The sequence below is a fragment of the Elgaria multicarinata genome, chromosome 3 (assembly GCF_023053635.1).
Source record: "Elgaria multicarinata webbii isolate HBS135686 ecotype San Diego chromosome 3, rElgMul1.1.pri, whole genome shotgun sequence".
In the NCBI taxonomy this organism is placed as follows: Eukaryota; Metazoa; Chordata; class Lepidosauria; order Squamata; family Anguidae; genus Elgaria; species Elgaria multicarinata.
In genome coordinates, this window is record NC_086173.1 from 158545821 (window position 1) to 158565133 (window position 19313).

The following is a 19313-nucleotide window of genomic DNA, read 5'->3' on the forward strand; positions in this document are numbered from 1 at the left end:
TTTAGTCCATGGAGTGTGAACAGTTAACTCCACGGATTACTATTTGCATGCTGCACTTGGGCGACACAGAAGTAGCGCTCCGTGGAGTGGAGCAGTCCCACTCATTGAGTAGTCACCTTTCCCCCCTCCCCACCAAACAGTGGTGCTGGTTCCTGCTTACCTCATTGGGGCACTGCCATTCCGTGGGGAGGGGCATAGTGGCTAGAGTGTCGGACTGGGAGATCTGGGTTCTACTCCCCACTTGGCCATAGAAACCCACTGGGTGACTTTGGGCCAGTCACAGACTCTCAGCCCAACCCACCTCACAGGGTTGTTGTTGTGAGGATAAAAAGGGAGAGGAGGAGGATCATGGATGCCACCTTGGGTTCCTTAAAGAGGAAAAAAGGCAGAATATAAAAGTAATTAAGTAAGAAATAATTATAGGGTGACCATATCAACAGGAGGACAGGGCTCCTGTATCTTTAACAGTTGTATAGAACAAGGAGTTTCAGCAGGTGTCATTTGTATATATGGGGAACCTGGTGAAATTCCCTCTTCATCACCACAGTTAAAGCTGCAGGAGCTATACTAGAGTGACCAGATTGAAAAGAGGGCAGGGCTCCTGCAGCTTTAACTGTGATGATGGAGAGGAAATTTCACCAGGTTCTCCATATATACAAATGACACCTGCTGAAATTCCTTGTTCTATACAACTGTTAAAGATACAGGAGCCCTGTCCTCCTTTTCATAGGGTCACCCTAAATAATAAATAAATATTACAAAGTAAAGATCCAATAGCAAGATTGTAACGTAGGCCAATATTAACAGCCAAATACTGCTGAAACAGAACGCGGGCTGAGGCTGCTTGGGGCAACCTTGCAAGCCCAGCTCAGTCCCATATTGCAGGTGGGAAGACTAAGGCAGAGTTACTTGCAAACCCACCTCCGTCTACTCAAAATTACGTCTTACTTGCCAAGTAAGTGCGTGGGGTGGATCCGCAGCCTTAAGACAGCCCCGCTCCCCCAGCCACGTGGTGTTGATGTTTTTGCCCCACGAACAACAGTGATGGATAGAGCTCCCAAACAATCATACCAGACTCGACGAGGCAGCCGGTGTGATGCTTGCTGCGCGTCCTTGCGCGCTCTCTGTCGTCTGCTCAGCTGCGTTTGGATGGCTGCGTGGGAATCAGTCGGGGAAGGAGGTCCAGCTGGAATCCTTGGATGCCCTCTGGACACCCTCCTGGTGACCTGGGATACCGGCTGGAGGCTGTAGCTACTCTGTGCAACAACAGACACCCCGCCTCTGGGCTTCCTCCTCTTCCTCCCTGTCCTTCATCCGGGTTTAGAGGCGGAGTTGCAGAGTCAGACAGAGATCCTCAGGACAGCCCCCTACTGGCCAAAGCAGTCCTTACAGCTCCGCCCCCCCCCCCAACACCAGGCTGGTGGCTCTGATGTCAGTGGGGTGATGAATCCGCTCCTGGTTTCAGTCAGAACTCTAAAGGAGCTATCCAAGGTGCGAGGCTGCAATGGTACACCAACTGGGTGTCAACCGAATTGACCGATTGGTAGGACTGAAATTTAGGGTGGATTCCTGCATTGAGCAGGGGGTTGGACTCGATGGCCTTGTAGGCCCCTTCCAACTCTGCTATTCTATGATTCTATGTTTAGCCTGGAGAAGAGAAGATTGAGGGGAGACATGATAGCACTCATCAAATACTTGAAAGGTTGTCCCACAGAGGAGGGCCAGGGTCTCTTCTCGATCCTCCCAGAGTGCAGGACACGGAATAACGGGCTCAAGTTAAAGGAAGCCAGATTCCAGCTGGACATCAGGAAAAACTTCCTGACTGTTAGAGCAGTACGACAATGGAACCAGTTACCGAGGGAGGTTGTGGGCTCTCCCACACTAGAGGCCTTCAAGAGGCAGCTGGACAACCATCTGTCAGAGATGCTTTAGGGTGGATTCCTGCATTGAGCAGGGGGTTGGACTCGATGGCCTTGTAGGCCCCTTCCAACTCTGCTATTCTATGATTCTATGATTCTAGGACAGTCTACATAGAATTGCACTGTTGTTATTGTGGCATAAGATATTATGGGCAGGAGAGTGCCCTTGCAATCCTGTCCTGCTTGTGGGTTTCCAGTGGACAGCTGGTTGGCCACTGTGTGAACATAATGCTGGACTAGATGGTGGACTCTTGATCTGATGAGCAGGGGGTTGGACTAGATGGCCTTGTAGGCCCCTTCCAACTCTACTATTCTATGGCCTGGTTCAGACAACACGCTAAACCATGCTTCAAATACTTAATACTTTAAAGTATTTGAACCACTCTTCAAATACTTAAAAGGTTGTCACACAGAGGAGGGCCAGGATCTCTTCTCCATCCTCCCAGAGTGCAGGACACGGAATAACGGGCTCAAGTTAAAGGAAGCCAGATTCCAGCTGGACATCAGGAAAAACTTCCTGACTGTTAGAGCAGTACGACAATGGAATCAGTTGCCTGGTGAGGTTGTGGGCTCTCCCACACTAGAGGCCTTCAAGAGGCAGCTGGACAAGCATCTTTCAGGGATGCTTTAGGGTGGATTCCTGCATTGAGCAGGGGGTTGGACTCGATGGCCTTGTAGGCCCCTTCCAACTCTGCTATTCTGTGATTCTATGATTCTATGCTGCTTAACCACAAAATGGTTAAGGGAATGCATGCATTCCCTTAACCATTTTGTGGTTAAGCAGCATGGTTTAGCCTGTTGTCTGAACCAGGCCTATGATTCTATCCAGCAAGGCTCTTCCCGTGGTTTGTTTGTTTTTTAAGATTTTTTTTAGTTTTTCCAAACAAAATTAAACAAACCAACAGGAAGAAAGATAAATAAATAGAAACGAATTACATTTAAATATATTTATGGACAGAGAGTAGTACATTTAACTGCTTTTAAATTTTATATTGTTTTGGTCCGTGGATTAATTTGTTTTTAACTGTGCATATTTATTGTTTTGAACTGTACATTTTTATCTGTACGCTGCCCTGAGATCTTAATGCTATAGGGCGGGATACAAATGTTTTAAACAAATAAAATAAACAGAATATTTTCCCTTTATCTTACAAACCAAGATGTAGGTGGATTCCATACACTGCTTGGAATATATTCTTCAGTCTAACAGAGGAAATTTGACAAATTCTGCTGGGTATCGCTCTCATGTCCATCAGAGGGATCTGATATGACGAAGACTCTTCTGCTAGAAAGACGTGCTGTCTGGGGGATGCTGGGAGTTGTAGGAGTTTCTTTTCTTTTCTTTTTTTGTAGGACTTGCGCCCTGTGTGTACATAAAGTGTGTGTAGGGAAGGAGTTGTAACGATTGAGTCCTTCAGTAGGGGGAGTCATGAGAAGCCTCGTCTGCTTCTTCAGCTCGGCCCCAAAACCAGAGAGGAAGAAAAGGAGGAGGAGGAAGCCGAGAGAAAGGCGGGGATCTGCCATTAAGCAAAAGGTAGTAGCCGCAGCCTCCCATGCAGCCAAGCATTTAACTGGGAGGAATCCCGGTGGGGGCATGATCCAGGGTTGAGATCCCAGGTCGATTCCTTCACCGCCGGACTGATTTGCGCGCCTCCTCCCCAAGTGATCTGAGCAGCAGCGGCAAAGCCAGCCGAGCGGAGGGTCACACCGGCCTCCTCGTCGCTTCCGGTACGATTTGGGAGCTCTGTCGAGCTCTGTTATTGTTGATGTGGTGGCGGCGGCCAGAGCCCCATCCGGCTGGAGCAGGGCTCTCTTCTAAGGCTTGCAATCCCAGCCCCCTGGACCTGGGAAGAAGCCCCCACTGGACACAATAGAGCCGATTCCTGGAGCAGACAACGCAGGCTTTGTCTTGTTAGCACCTCCGCCTCAGTCTCCACCTGCAATACGGGGACAATGAAATTTGGCCCGGGGTATAGGGTTGTCCCAAGCAAGCTCACGGCTTCGTTCAGCCCTGCCCTCTGCAATTCGGAGCTATTGAGAGCCATCTACATGGCAGGCTTGTCAAAAGCCACTCCTAGTTTCAGATTTCCTGCCCTCCCTATTCAATGCATAATAATAATAATAATGATGATGATGATGATGATGATGATGATGCCACCCAACTGGCGCCACCGCTAACTCTATTCCAGCACCAAGTAAAAACATGGCTTTTCAATAAAGCCTTTAATGGTTAAATTCACCTGGCTTTGCACATTGTTTTAACTGTTTTAATTGTTTTGACTGCTTTTAAATTATCATAGAATCATAGAATAGTAGAGTTGGAAGGGGCCTCTAAGGCCATCGAGTCCAACCCCCTGCTCAATGCAGGAATCCACCCTAAAGCATCCCTGACGGATGGCTGTCCAGCTGCCTCTTAAAGGCCTCTAGTGTGGGAGAGCCCACAACCTCCCTAGGACATTGGTTCCATTGTCGTACCGCTCTAACAATCAGGAAGATTTTCCTGACGTCCAGCTGGAATCTGGCTTCCTTCACTTGAACCCGTTATTCCGTGTCCTGCATTCTGGGATGATCAAGAAGAGATATATTGGTTTTAACTTGACCAATGGTTTAATTTGTTTTTAGCTGTGTATAATTATTGTTTTATATTGCATGATTTGATCTGCACGCCACCCCGAGATCCTAGTGATGTAGGGCGGGATACAAATGTTTTAAAGAAATAATAAATAAATAAACACTATATTACAGAGTTTTCATAAGACTCTTTTAGGCCTTAGCTAGACCTAAGGATTATCCCAGGCAAATAGAGGGGTCATCCCTGCCTGCTCCCGGGATCCCCTTTGTGTCATTTGGATGCACAGCAATGATCCAGGGATGATCCCGGGATATAGGCCTGGTCTAGCCATGGCCTTAGTCTCCTTTCCTCCTCATCTGCAATATATTATTATTATTATTATTTATTTATTTATTTATTTATATAGCACCATCAATGTACATGGTGCTGTACAGAGTAAAACAATAAAATAGCAAAACCCTGCCGCATAGGCTTACATTCTAAAAAAATCATAATAAAACAATAAGAAGGGGAAGAGAATGCACCAAACAGGCACAGGGTAGAGTAAAACTAACAGTATAAAAGTCAGAACAAAATCAAGTTTTAAAAGCTTTAGAAAAAAGAAAAGTTTTTAGCTGAGCTTTAAAAGCTGTGATTGAACTGGGGCAGTCTGATTTCTGTCCACCTTCCCCCTCATAGCGAAAGAAACATATCCAGGGTGATTATTTTTTTCATTTTGTTGAGCTCAAATTAATTTTATATCGTTCAAGATGTGATTCAGAAAAAAAATATGCTTGTTTTTGCTTTTCGTGTCGAGTGGGCAGATGCAAAACCCAGGCCTTAGCTAGACCTAAGGTTTATCCCAGGATTGTCCCGGGGTCATCCCTGTTCATGTAAATGACACACAGGATATCCCGGGAGCAGGCAGGGACGACCTCGGGATAAACCTTAGGTCTAGCTAAGGCCCCAGAGAGAAAGAGAGCTCTAGAAGTTTACTCCAGCAAATGCAAGAGAAAGTCTTGTGGACTGAATGGAACTTACTTCTGACATGCATAGGACTATAGTGTTACCCTGCTGTAACCCGGGTGCACCAACATAGGAGTAAACTGCATGAAATATAGTAAGGGCACAATCCTATGCATGTTTAGACAGAAAAAAATCCTACAATTTCCAGCGTGCCCCAACCAGCGTAAGACTTACTTTGAAGTATAAGGACTGTGTACTTCATGGAGTTTACTCCTAGGTAGGTGTGCCTGGGTGCAGTCCTATGCATATCAGATCCTAATGATATAGAGCGGGATAGAATCATAGAATAGCAGAGTTGGAAGGGGCCTACAAGGCCATCAAGTCCAACCCCTTTTATTTAAAACATACAAATGTTTTAAATAAATAAATAAATAAATAAATATCAGAAGTAAGTTCCATTCAGATCAGTGGGTAAGCGTGTGTAGGATTGCAGCCTATATTGTGGCAAAATCTTTTGTGCACGAGAGCAGGGGTGGGCAATGTGTGGCTGTCCAGATGTTTTGGCCTATAACCCCCATCAGCCCTAGCTAGGGGTCATGGAAGTTGGGTCCCCAAACATCTGGAAGGCCCCAGCACTGCCAACCCCTGTCCTAGCACCTGCTTCATCAGATGCATGAAGTGTTATTCTTAGTTAGAAGGTATTTGTTTGGGTATTGATATGATAGAATCAAACTCAACGTGGCTTACGATAAAAATTAAAAATGAGTCATAACAGGAGCAGGACGTTGTTTTATAATGGCCCCGTTCAGAAGACACCGTAAGCCATGGCTTTAACCATGGTGGTTAAGACAGAAAGCTGGGCTGTGTTCAGAAGACACGGCTTTAACCATGGTGAATAAAGCAAAAAGCCTTATTCACTGTGGTTAAAGCCATGGTTTAAGGTGTCTTCTGAACACAGCCTGGCTTTCTGGCTTAACCACCATGGTTAAAGCCATGGATTAAGGTGTCTTCTGAATGGGACCACCGAGTCCAACCATTGGTCCATCTTGCTTAATTTTGGCCCTGTTCTGAAGACATCTTAAACCCCGGCAAAAAAGCCTTAACTGCTATGGTTTTAAGGTGTCTTCTGAACAGGGCCTTTGTCTACTACATTGACCAGTAGTGTTTCTCCAGGCGGGTATTCCGCAGCCCAACCTGTACGCATTCAAAGCATGTGCTCTGTCCATTAGCTACAGTCCTTCCCTTCAAGCTCCAAACCCCAAATCTGAATTATCACCCCTGGTTGCCCATTTCTACTCTGGCAGGGCTCCAGTGCACGGCAGACAACATTTCGGCAGGCACAGCGTTTCCCAACCTGCGAATTTACCAATGAGGACAAAATCCTGTTAAATTTCTGCCGATGATAAAGCTCAGGGTTTATTCTGTCTATTTTGAAGTGGCAAAAGTGATTAAAGTAGGGGTGGGGCAAGGCCGGCTCTACCATTAGGCAGAATAAGGCGGTTGCCTCAGGCAGCAGATGCTGAGGGGCGGCAGCAAAGTGTTAGAGGAGAGAGCTGAGTGCCAAGCGGTTTGCCCTGTGCCCCCTAAGCCTTCAGGTCCAGGGGTATAAACTAAGTGGGGGGGCTCAAGCAGCCCGCATTGATGTGCTTTCCTATATATATGCACACATTTCTCACAACCCATTCGCACCCTCTCTCCGAAAACATAGATACAGTGAGCAGAAATGTCCCTCTCTTTTCTCATTTGGGAGCTGCTCTCCCTTCTCTGTGGGGAAGGAGCCTCACTGGAGACCTTCATGGGCCAACTGGTGAGGCCTTGCTGGCTGAACCCAGCCCAATGACAGAGGTTCCCTATATGTATATTGGAGGGTAAAAAGAAGCTACAATAGTTCAAATGATATTTATCTAGTGACTAAGAAACAAAGAGAAGACCCAGGAAGCCCTGTGTTCAAATTTCACCTCAGACATTTATATACTGACTATGTTACGGTGACCATATGGAAAGGAGGGCAGGGCTCCTGTATCTTTAACAGTTGCATAGGAAAAAGGAATTTAAGCAGGTGTCATTTGTATGCATGCAACACCTGGTGAAATTCCCTCTTCATCACAGTAGTTAAAACTACAGGAGTATAGCTATAGTGACCAAAAGAGGGCAGGGCTCCTGCAGCTTTAAGTGTTGCGATGAAGAGGGAATTCCACCAGGTGCGGCATGCCTACAAATGACACCTGCTGAAATTCCCTTTTCTATGCAACTGTTAAAGATACAAGAGCCCTGTCATCCTTTCCAGATGGTCACCCTACTATGTGGCCTTCAGCAATCTCTCAGCTTCAGTCAAATTTCACCTCAGCCAAAATGGTTATATTAATACCATCCTACATGGCAGGGTTCTTGTGATTATTGAGATAACTTATTTGATATACTGTGAAAACTGGTGACCTGGGTAGGGTGACCTAGGAAGCCCTTTTTTGTGTGAGGGGTGGGGTAGTTAGGGTGACCCTATGAAAACAAAGACAGGGCTCCTGTATCTTTAACAGTTGTATTGAAAAGGGAATTCCAGCAGGTGTCATTTGTATATATGGAGAACCTGGTGAAATTTCCTCTTCATCACCACAGTTAAAGCTGCAGGAGCTATACTAGAGTGACCAGATTTAAAAGAGGGCAGGGCACCTGCAGCTTTAACTGTGGTGATGAAGAGGAAATTTCACCAGGTTCTCCATGTATACAAATGACACCTGCTGAAATTCCCATTTCAATGCAACTGTTAAAGATACAGGAGCCCTGTCCTCCTTTACATAGGGTCACCCTAGACCTGTGTGTTATGAGGGAATGGTTGGTTGTTAGGGGGTGAAATGGGAGTGAGTATGACTGGTTACCAGGGAAATGGGAGAGAGGGAGAGAAATGATGAGAGCTTTGGGGGAAATTGGGACCTATAGTGTTGATTTAACTTTTAGCATATGAGTTATTTATGCTGATGCTGCTACTATTGTTATACTGAGCTTTTTTATATCCTTTGTTCACTCAAAATATATTCTGAGCCTATTAACTGTAATATAAACGAACTCCTGTTTTTGAGACGAGTCCAGTAGTGTTTGGGTGACCATATGAAAAGGAGGACAGGGCTCCTGTATCTTTAACAGTTGCATAGAAAAGGGAATTTCAGCAGGGGTCATTTGTCTATATGGAGAACCTGGTGAAATTTCCTCTTCATCACAACAGTTAAAGCTGCAGGAGCTATACTACAGTGACCAGATTTAAAAGAGGGCAGGGCACCTGCAGCTTTAACTTGTGTGCTGAAGAAAAAAATTCACCAGGTTCTCCATATATACAAATGACACCAGCTGAAATTCCCTTTTCTATGCAACTGTTAAAGATACAGGAGCCCTGTCCTCCTTTTCATATGGTCACCCTAAGTAGTGTGCTGTCTTGCAGACTGAAATCACATGGATAGGGTGTGAACAACCCACATCACCACCAGGAAATCATTTATTTTATGATATATAAATGAGATTTCTTCTTATTATTACATTTACAACCTGCCTTTGTCCTCTTGCAAGGAACCAAAGGCAGTTTAGATAGTCCTCATCTTCTCCATTTTATCCTCAGAATAACCCTGAAAGGTATGTTAGGCTGAGAGTTTGGGACTGGCTCAAAGTCACCCAGTGAGCTTCATGGCTGAGCGGGGACTGGAACCCTGGACCTCCCAAGTCCCAGCCTAACACTCTAACCATTACACTACACTGTATCTGAATGATGGTCTTAAGCATGTATATATGCCCTCTCAGAATCCTATCTCAACATGCCAACCCTTTATTTATTACATTAATAAAAGGAAGTACTTCTTCACACACCATGTACATTGATGGTGCTATAATAATAATAATAATAATAATAATAATAATAATAATAATAATAATAATAATACACAGCACAGAGTTAAATTATGGAACTCACTACCACAAGATGTAGCGATGGCCACCAATCTGGATGGCTTCAAAAGGGGGTTGGATAAATTCCTGGAGGCAAAGGCTATCAATGGCTACTAGCCCTGATGGTTGTGTGCCATCTCCAGTATTTGAGGTAATAAGCCTGTGTGCATCAGTTGCTGGGGAACATGGGTGGGAGGGTGATCTTGCATTCATGCCCTGCCTGCGGGCCCCTGGCTGACGGCTGGTTGGCCACTGTGTGAACAGAGTGCTGGACTAGATGGACCCTTGGTCTGATCCAGCAGGGCGCTTCTGATGTTCTTACATTTATATCCTGCCCTTTTCCTCCTTAAGAAACCCAAGGCAATGCACATAATCCCTATACTCCCTATTTTATCCTCACAGCAACAACCCTGTGAGGTAGTTTTAGCTGAGAGTCTGGCCCAAAGCTTCCATGGCTGATTGGGAACTAGAACCCAGATCTCCCAACTTCCAGTCCAACGCTCTAGCCACTATGACACACTGGCTCTCACTTTGCTTCACTTTGCTTCCTTCCTTTTCCATATATGTCACACCACAGACATTTAAATACCCTAATTCTTCTCTGCTTTCTCCACATATCAAGCCCACCCTGTATAAAGTATCTGAGGCAAAAGAAAGAGAATTAATTAAAAATGGCTGCCCTTGGGAGTAGTTGTTAAGAGACAGACCCCGAGGGAGATGGCTTTCCGTAACGTGGCCATCTGCAAGAAGAGGATGATGTAATGGAACATGCTCCGCTTACTAGTGTACAGTTTCCATTTTCCCCTCATCCTGTTGGAAGCACAGAGCAGCTTTTGCTAAAGCTTCCTGTTTATTTAATTTATATATTATAATTATTTATATCCCACCTTAAAGGATACAAAATGTGCTAAGACAGCATATTAGTCGCATCAATAATTATTCATAAGATCACAATGAACAATTTTAAAATAAAAAATGATTTAAAAAATTAAATGATAAAAGAATGATTTTTTTTGTGTGGGGGTTAATTTGCGCTTGAGGGGAGATTTGAATCAGGAACATTGAGGTTCATGGGTCTCTCTCTCTTCTTGAATGCATGTAGGGAGGGGCTATATCTTACAGGTAGAGCATCTGCTTTGCTCGAACCCAGGATCATGCCATGAAGCTGATTGGTGGAAGGTTCAGGACAGGTAAAAGGAAGGACTGCTTCACACATTGCATTTAGAGCCAGTGTGGCATAGTGGCTAAAGTTGGGAGATCCGGGTTCTAGTCCGCACTCGGCTATGGAAACCCACTGGGTGACTTTGGGCCAGTCACAGACTCTCAGCCCAACCCACCTCACAGGGTTGTTGTTGTGAGGATAAAATGGAGAGGAGGAGGATTATGTACTTCACCTTGGGTTCCTTGGAGGAAAAAAGGCGGGATATAAATGCAATAATACATACATACATAATTAAGGTGTGGAATTAGTTAGCACGTGGCGTAGTGATGGTCACCAATTTGGATAGCTTTAAAAAGGGGTCGGATAAATTCCTGGAGGAGAAGGCAATCAATGGCTACTAGTCCTAACTACCTCCAGTTTCAGAGGCAATATAGCTATGCAAAGATTACTGCAGACGCTGACTGCAGCCAGGAAATCAGAAGACGTTTACGTCTTGGGAGGAGAGCAATGACAAATCTTGATAACATAGTTAAGAGCAGAGACACCACACTGACAACAAAGGTCCGCATAGTTAAAGCAATGGTATTCCCCGTAGTAACCTATGGCTGCGAGAGCTGGACCATAAGGAAAGCTGAGCGAAGGAAGATAGCTGCTTTTGAACTGTGGTGTTGGAGGAAAATGCTGAGAGTGCCTTGGACTGCAAAGAAGATCAAACCAATCCATACTCCAGGAAATAAAGCCAGATTGCTCACTTGAGGGAATGGTATTAAAGGCAAAACTGAAGTACTTTGGCCACATAATGAGAAGACAGGATACCCTGGAGAAGAGGCTGATGCTAGGGAAAGTGGAAGGCAAAAGGAAGAGGGGCCGACCAAGGGCAAGATGGATGGATGATATTCTGGAGGTGACAGACTTGACCTTGGGGGAGCTAGGGGTGGCAACGGCCGACAGAAAGCTCTGGCGTGGGCTGGTCCATGAAGTCACGAAGAGTCGGAAACGACTGAACGAATAAACAACAACAATACCAGTTGCTGTGGAATATGGGTGGGAGGGTGCTTTTGCACTCATGTCCTTCTTGTGGCTTTCCCATGTAGCTGGTTGGCCACTGTGTGAACAAAATCTTGGACTAGATGGACCCTTGGTCTGATCCAGCAGGGCTCTTCTTATGTTCTTATGATCTCCAGCATTTCTAGGTACAGTTGGAAGCATTCCTTCTTGAAACCCTGAGGAGAGGCACAATGCTGGCACAGTGCTGGCCTAGTTGGACCAATGGTCAGACTCTGCATAAGGGCCTTTCTTATTTTCCTATTGGTGTACACATATAGTAGGGTGACCATATGAAAAGGAGGACAGGGCTCCTGTGTCTTTAACAGTTGTGTAGAAAAGGGAATTTCAGCAGGTGTCATTTGTATATATGGAGAACCTGGTGAAATTCCCTCTTCATCACAGCAGTTAAAGCTGCAGGAGCTATGCTAGAGTGACCAGGTTTAAAAGAGGGCAGGGCACCTGCACCTTTAACTGTTGTGATGGAGAGGAAATTTCAGCAGGTTCTCCATATATACAAATGACACCTGCTGAAATTCCCTTCTCTATGCAATTGTTAAAGATACAGGAGCCTTGTCCTCCTTTTCATATGGTCACCCTAACATACAGGCTTTTCATATGGGAATTTATGAGACCATATTTTTGAGGAACTCTGTTTATACTGCAAGTTCATCTCTGTCTTTTAATCATTCCATTATGTATGTCTCCCTTTTACCTCAGGAATACCCCCAGGCAATGACCCTGGGCTGCTGGCGACCTCTGACAATTGGAGTGCTTTTGTCCACAAGCGAATCTCGTCAGTCCTGAGTCATAAACTTTGTGCACTCAGAAACCAAACAAGACGGCAGAATTTCAATATTTCCCTCGTCTGTGCTTCCGGAGCGATTTCAGAGGATTGAAAGCAAATATTTTTAGCCTGGACCCAACATTCCAGAAGGGTTACCGCTTGCTCTCTACTTCTAGAATTCAGGAGTAGAGACAGGAGAGGAAAGTGATGAAAGAGGAAATGTCTCGGGGCCCAGAACTAGAAGGAAGTCAAGAACGATCAGGAAAATCCATCAATGCAGTTCATCTTGGATATATGACAGAGCAACCAGGATGGGGAGCATCACCAGAGGGCCAGGGGGAGCCATCCAGGCGGATGCAACAGCACTGGGAAGCCCAATGGCAGGACTTCCTGAGGACGCTGCAGCCCCTTCACACAGGATGGGGAAGCCCAGTGATGCCAGAGACTGCCCCGTGGGTAGATGCCAAGGCCTTTCTGGCCTCCTTTGAGCAAGTGGCCAAGGCCTGCCAGTGGCCGAGAGGAGAGTGGGCGGCCCGGCTCCTGCCAGCCCTGAGTGGGGAAGCAGAAGAGGCCTTTCGCAGCCTGGATGTCAGAGATCAGGAGGACTATGGGAAAGTGAAGACGGCCATCTTGCGAGGAGAAGCCCTGAGGATGGAGGTGCAGCGCCAGCACTTCAGGCAATTCTGCTGCCAGGAGGTCAGAGACCCCCGAAAGGTTCACAGCCAACTACAAGAGCTTTGCTGCCAGTGGCTGAAGCCGGAGAGACACAGCAAGGAGCAGATCCTGGAGCTGCTGATCCTGGAGCAGTTCCTGGCCAGCCTGCCAGTGGACCTCCAGGGCTGGATCCGGGCAGGAGGGCCGGACACCTGCTCCCAGGCCGTGGCCCTGGCCGAGGACTTCCTCATGAGCCAGCAGGTGGCTGAGACAGCAGCCAAGACAAGGAAATGGCAGGTAAGATTTTGATACTGAATTTCTAGAGTCTGTAACAGGACACAGAATGTGAATTAGATGGTTGGAACCATTTGCAGCTGTTTGGTTAAAAAATGATAGGACTGATAACACATAGCAAAGGTTGAAACCTTCTGGATCAGCCTAATGTCTTCTGTTGAATCCCATTCCAAATAAGGGCTTTTTTAATGTTTCCAAAGGTTGCTCCATGTGAATGAAGTTCCACCCTTTTACATATCTTTACATTCTTATTATTGTCATTCTCAATATGATTGTCATTATTATGTAATATAGTTATACCACAAGATGTTAAAAGCCAGCAGTTCCATATTTATTACATTTATTTACTGCCCAAGTGGTTTATAATCATAAAACTATAAAGAAACAACCAAAACAATTAATTGCAAAATGGAAAGCTTATATAAGAATATGTTAAACTAAATACTATGCTTAAATGATTAAAATTCATATAATATATACTATTTGACATATTATACATATTTAGAAATGTATGACAAGAAATAGTTACATGAACATGCAGCTGCTACAGTTGTTTGCAGAAATCAATCACAATGATTAACTGTTGTTGAGAAATGATAGCCATTTATAACCATTTCTTAATCATGGAGCCATAATAATCTTTGATACTTTTCTTCCCCCTCTGAGGTTCTTCTAGAAATTTTCAGTTTGTCAAAAACTTTAAGGGTGCAGACCAATTCATGGCTGGTTGGGGAATACTGGGATTTAAATTATTAAAATTCATATAATATATACTATTAGACATAGAATCATGGAATAGCAGAGTAATCATAGAATAGCTTCCTGTAACTTCAGCCCATTATTCCGTGTCCTGCACACTGGGATGATCGAGAAGAGATCCTGGCCCTCCTCTGTGTGACAACCTTTTAAGTATTTGAAGAGTGCTATCAAGTCTCCCCTCAGTCTTCTCTTCTCCAGGCTAAACATGCCCAGTTCTTTCAGCCTCTCTCCATAGGGCTTTGTTTCCAGACCCCTGATCATCCTGGTTGCCCTCCTCTGAACACGCTCCAGCTTGTCTGCGTCCTTCTTGAATTGTGGTGCCCAGAACTGGCCGCAATACTCTAGATGAGGCCTAACCAGGGCCGAATAGAGAGGAACCAGTACCTATTATACATATTTAGAAATGTATGACATCCCAGAGTGCAGGACATAGAATAACGGGCTCAAGTTACAAGAAGCCAGATTCCAGCTGGACATCAGGAAAAACATCCTGACTGTTAGAGCACTACAACAATGGAACCAGTTACCTAGGAAGGTTGAGGGCTCTCCCACGCTAGAGGCCTTCAAGAGGCAGCTGGACAACCATCTGTCAGGGATGCTTTAAGGTGGATTCCTGCACTGAGCAGGGGGTTGGACTCAATGGCCTTAGAGGCCCTTTCCAACTCTACTATTCTATGATTCTGTGATTATCAGACTTTTTTCTGTCTAAACATGCATAGGACATGCTGTGAAGAACTTATCTCTCTTACTTTCACAACAGCCCTACAACGTAGGTTAAGGTGGGCACATTTGTTTCAGCTCTGGCAATTTTGCCTTTTAGAGAACCATGATGGGATAAAAAAAAACCCACAAGTGTAGCTACAATAGATGCTACGATTGTGAGAACGTGCACCTCTTGGAATTCTTGGCCTGTGTTTCTATTACATAGCTTAATTGACCTCAGAGCAGTGTCATGAAAACCAATAATCTGATGAGAGTTTGCCCACTGCATTTTCTCTCTCAGCCATATCCTGACTGGGATCATCATCATCATCAATTTTATTTCTTACCCGCCTCTCCATTTTGATCGAGGCAGGGAACAGTATGTATTTTATGTATTATATGTATTATAAAATGCATAAAACTGAATTAAAACATAATATATATTGTTAAAACATCCTAAAAAACATTCTAAAAACATCAGCTATGGCTGATGCCTCGAGAGACATCTCTAGTGATGAGTGAAGCCACAAATTGTGCTTGCTTACAACTTATGCTCCATGCGCCCACACTTCTCCGTCTTTCGGGCCTTAATCTAGATGAGAAGGATGCGGGTGTCTGGGATTAAATAACCTTACCACAGTAGACTGCCAGCCCTTTGTGTGCTTAGTAAACTGATCTCTCAATATATACCAAGAAAACTTGGTATAAGATAAACACTCATTGTAAACTCTTTTCTATTACAAATTTGATTTTTATCCAGTACCTTTTACTCACAGGACATTCCTACCATAGGTGAAAATAATTTCATATCTCTGTATCATCTATATCTATATATTGGACTTCTGACAGGTAGATGGATAACTTTGAAAAATCTCATTTATTTCTGCTAGAATTAATGGTCCTGTTCAGACAACACGCTAAGCCATGGTTAGGCCGCTAACTCTTTTGCATTCTAAAAACATCTTAAAATTCTACTGGATAGGCCTGCCGGAAGAGATCAGTCTTTATAGCTTCCCTGAATGCTAGTAGACTGTTAAGTTGACGAGTCTCCTCCGGCAGGCCATTCCACAGTCTGGGAGCAGCAGAAGAGAAGGTCCTCTGGGTAACAGTTGTTAATCTAGTTTTTGCTAGCTGAAGTAGATTTTTCTCAGAAGTCCTGAGTGTGCGGGGCAGATTGTATGGGAGAAGGTGATCCCGCAGGTAACCTGGGCCGAAACCATGTAGGGCTTTAAAGGTGATAACCAACCAACACTTTATACTTCACCCGGAAAATAATTGGCAGCCAGTGAAGAGATTTTAAAACTGGTGCAATGTGGTCACCAGTGGATCATCCTCCCTGTTTCAGGGGCCAGTGAAAGAAGAGTGTGTGGAATCCCTGAATGTGGAAGAAGAGCCCCTGGAAGCTACAAAGGGACAGATCTACGAAGAAGAAAAGCCAAGCAGTGATGTGGAGATCAACGTTCTGGGTAAGAATTCATGGAGTGATTAAGTAGTCTGCCGCTTTAACGTTCGTGGGGTTCTTAGGCTGAATGAGGGAAGTGCAGATTTTGTTAAATTGGTTCCGGCTGTGTGTTGTGGATTGGCAGGGAATCTTTCTGCTCTGTAGTCCGCTCCTTAACAGAACCAGATTTTGTTTCTTAATAGAATTTCATTGTACTTGCTCTAATTTGCATTGGCGCTAATGTGCATCATCTAATTTGCATTGGTGCAAGTGAGTATTACAGCGGATACAAATTAGCACATATTCCCCTCACCCCACCCCCACAAAGTCAATAAATGGTCCACGGAATCTGCGTGACTTGGAAAAAGCTGTTCCTCTGTGGAAATCCTCTGGTCAGATTCATAGAAATCCGAATTCATCCTAGGCTGAATTGACTAAAAGTACAACCAGTGCTTCTGTATTTATATCGATCTTATGGGAGAGATAGGGAGACATTTTTCTCCCTCTCTCAAAATACTAGAACCCCAAGGGAAGCTGGTTGGTGGGAGATCCAGGACAAATAAAAGGAAGGACTTCTTCACACAGCGCAGAGTTAAATTATGGAACTCAAGATGTAGTGATGGCCACCAATCTGGATGGCTTTAAAAGGGGGTTGGATAAATTCCTGGAGGAGAAGGCTATCAATGGCTACTAGCCCTGAGGGTTGTGTGCTACCTCCAGTATCAGAGACAGTAAACTTATATATACTTGTTGCTGGGGAACATGGGTAGGAGGATGCTGTTGCACCACGTCCTGCTTGTGGGTCCCTGGTCGACAGCTAGTTGGCCACTGGACCTGGGTGCTGGACCAGATGGACCCTTGGTCTGATCCAGCATGGCGCATCTTACGTTCTTACTACATTTCTATATTGCTGAATAGCCAAAGCTCTCTGGCCAGTTTACAACAATTCATAAGATAATAAAATACAGCATAAAATATAGCATAAAAATATAAACATACAAAATTTAAAATAATTTAGACATCTAAAAACAACTTCAGTAGAATACTAGACCTGTTTTGAACATAGGCATAGCAGCCCCTTCATATGCCATTAGGTTTCTGGGAACAGAGGACAGTTTTAATCTAGCGCCGAAAAGATGGTAGTGTTGGTGGTAGGTGGGCCTGAGTGGGGACCTCATTGCATAGCTGGGGGGCCACCACTGAAAAGACCCTCTTCCTTGTCACCACCCTCCGAGCCTCTCGCGGAGTTGGTGCTTGGAGGGGGGCGGGCGGGCAGATGTTGATCTGTTCACCCTAAGGATGTAAGGTTGTTCTGGTTCCCCTTCTGAAATGTCCTTTCCATTCTTTGTAGACGGTGGAATCAAACACCCAAGACATTCTAGTTCGTCATTTCCAGCTGAAGGACAAGAAAGGGGCCAGACCAGTTTCAGAGAGGTATGTGACATTCTGGGGAGATGGTTAATTATGTGCAAGGTGGTCAGTATATTGAACCAAAGCTAACACACATGCTCTCAACTACCCACTTAGTTGTTTATTTATATATCACGTTCCTACTCACCGGAACAGTCAAAGTGATGTGTAATAAAATCCAATAAAAGCACAGCATAAAAGCAAAAGCAGAACATTATTTAAAAATGGGGCAAATGCCATTTTGAAAGCCAAAGATCTGGCAAAACAATACATTTTTGACTGCTTATTTAAAGCTCAATAGGAATTGAACCGGCCTGACCATCTTTGAGATGGAGTTCCACAGTTGAGGTGCTGCTACAGGAAAATCCTTTCTCCAGTACCCACCAACCTAACCTTACTTGGTGGTGGGACATATAACAGGGCTGATGAAGATCTCAAAGGTAAGGCTATCCCACACTAGAGGCGTTCAAGAGGCAGCTGGACAACCATCTGTCAGGGATGCTTTGAGGTGGATTCCTGCATTGAGCAGGGGGTTGGACTCGATGGCCTCATGGGCCCCTTCCAACTCTACTGTTCTATGATTCTATGATCCTGGCACCTTGGGTTGAACTCAGAAACAAATTACAAGCCAGGGCAGTTGATTCAAGACCATTAATACGGTCTATAAAGCACAAGCCAGACAATAGTCTGGTCGCCACACGTCGTTTCTGAAAACTTTTCAAGGGCAGCCCCAGGTAGAGCACATTACAGTAGTCTAAACGAGGCATGGGTAGCCAAATCCATCCTCCGTAGGGCAAAACCTTCATCAGGATGGACAATTTAACGGTTCTGGGTTTTGGAGTGATTGTGTGATGTTTTGCCTTGACTCTTCCTTCCAAAGCAAAATCTGATGGAGGAGCTTGGCTTTCTTTTCCCCCGGTTTGCAGGGACCAATGAACGTCAAGGAGACTGGCGTGTATTTGCAGATAGTCAAGCAAAGTCTGACCCAGCCGGGCCAACAGACCATGGTCTGGCAAGTCCTGCAGGAAGATAATGGGAACATGGATTCTTTGGGTAAGGAGCTGTTGAGCTTGTGTCGAGTAAATCCAATTTGCTATTTGTAAAATGAAAGAGTTGGTAAAGAGAAGGGCGGCGGCTGCGTGTGTGTGTATGTGGTCTTTCAAATTCTAAATAGATGTATCTGAAAACAAACACAATTTAATTGGGGCTGTATTCATTTCCACAAAGGTCACCAGGTCCAGACTTTTCCTAGGACTGCCCCACAGCACCTGGGCTGCGTTCAGACAACACAGTAGTCAACGGTGGGGTAATAATCAACTCGACAGTTGTTTACCTAAGAGATACTCCTCACACAACATGATAATAATCAACCGTGGTGTGGATTAGGATCAATGTTGAGTTGACTATGAAGTCCACCCTGAGTTGACTCACTCATCCCCCACCCTTTCTCTCCCCTCAGTCCTCCCACTAGTATCCCACCAGCCATTGCTGCCGAAAATCTATCCTGCTGGCTGGACTAGAGCGGGAGCCACCGCTTTGACCGCTCTTGCCTTGTGACTCTGTGGTTGATGAAATAACCAACGGTGCTCTCCACACAACACGATAACGAATGGTGGCTCAAATAGCCAACTCTGCGCTGCGTTGGTTATTTGTGTTGGTTATTTCGGCCAAATCACCAACCGTTAATTAGAAAGCTC

At 44.9% G+C, this 19313-nt stretch overlaps 1 protein-coding gene across 2 annotated transcripts in view; it reads left to right on the top strand.

Moving 5' to 3' along the window:
• Positions 1-3549: 3549 nt before the first annotated feature.
• Positions 3550-19313, top strand: part of LOC134396142 (zinc finger protein ZFP2-like) — a 110629-nt gene continuing 94865 nt past the window's right edge. The window contains exons 1-5 of one of the 2 annotated variants that reach the window (XM_063122521.1): positions 3550-3647; positions 12290-13307; positions 16111-16231; positions 17558-17640; positions 18543-18669. In XM_063122521.1, the coding sequence (XP_062978591.1) occupies positions 12564-13307; positions 16111-16231; positions 17558-17640; positions 18543-18669 (1075 nt within the window). In that variant the 5' untranslated portion in view covers positions 3550-3647; positions 12290-12563. The remainder of the gene's footprint in view (positions 3648-12289; positions 13308-16110; positions 16232-17557; positions 17641-18542; positions 18670-19313) is intronic. The other variant, XM_063122523.1, reaches the window with a different exon arrangement.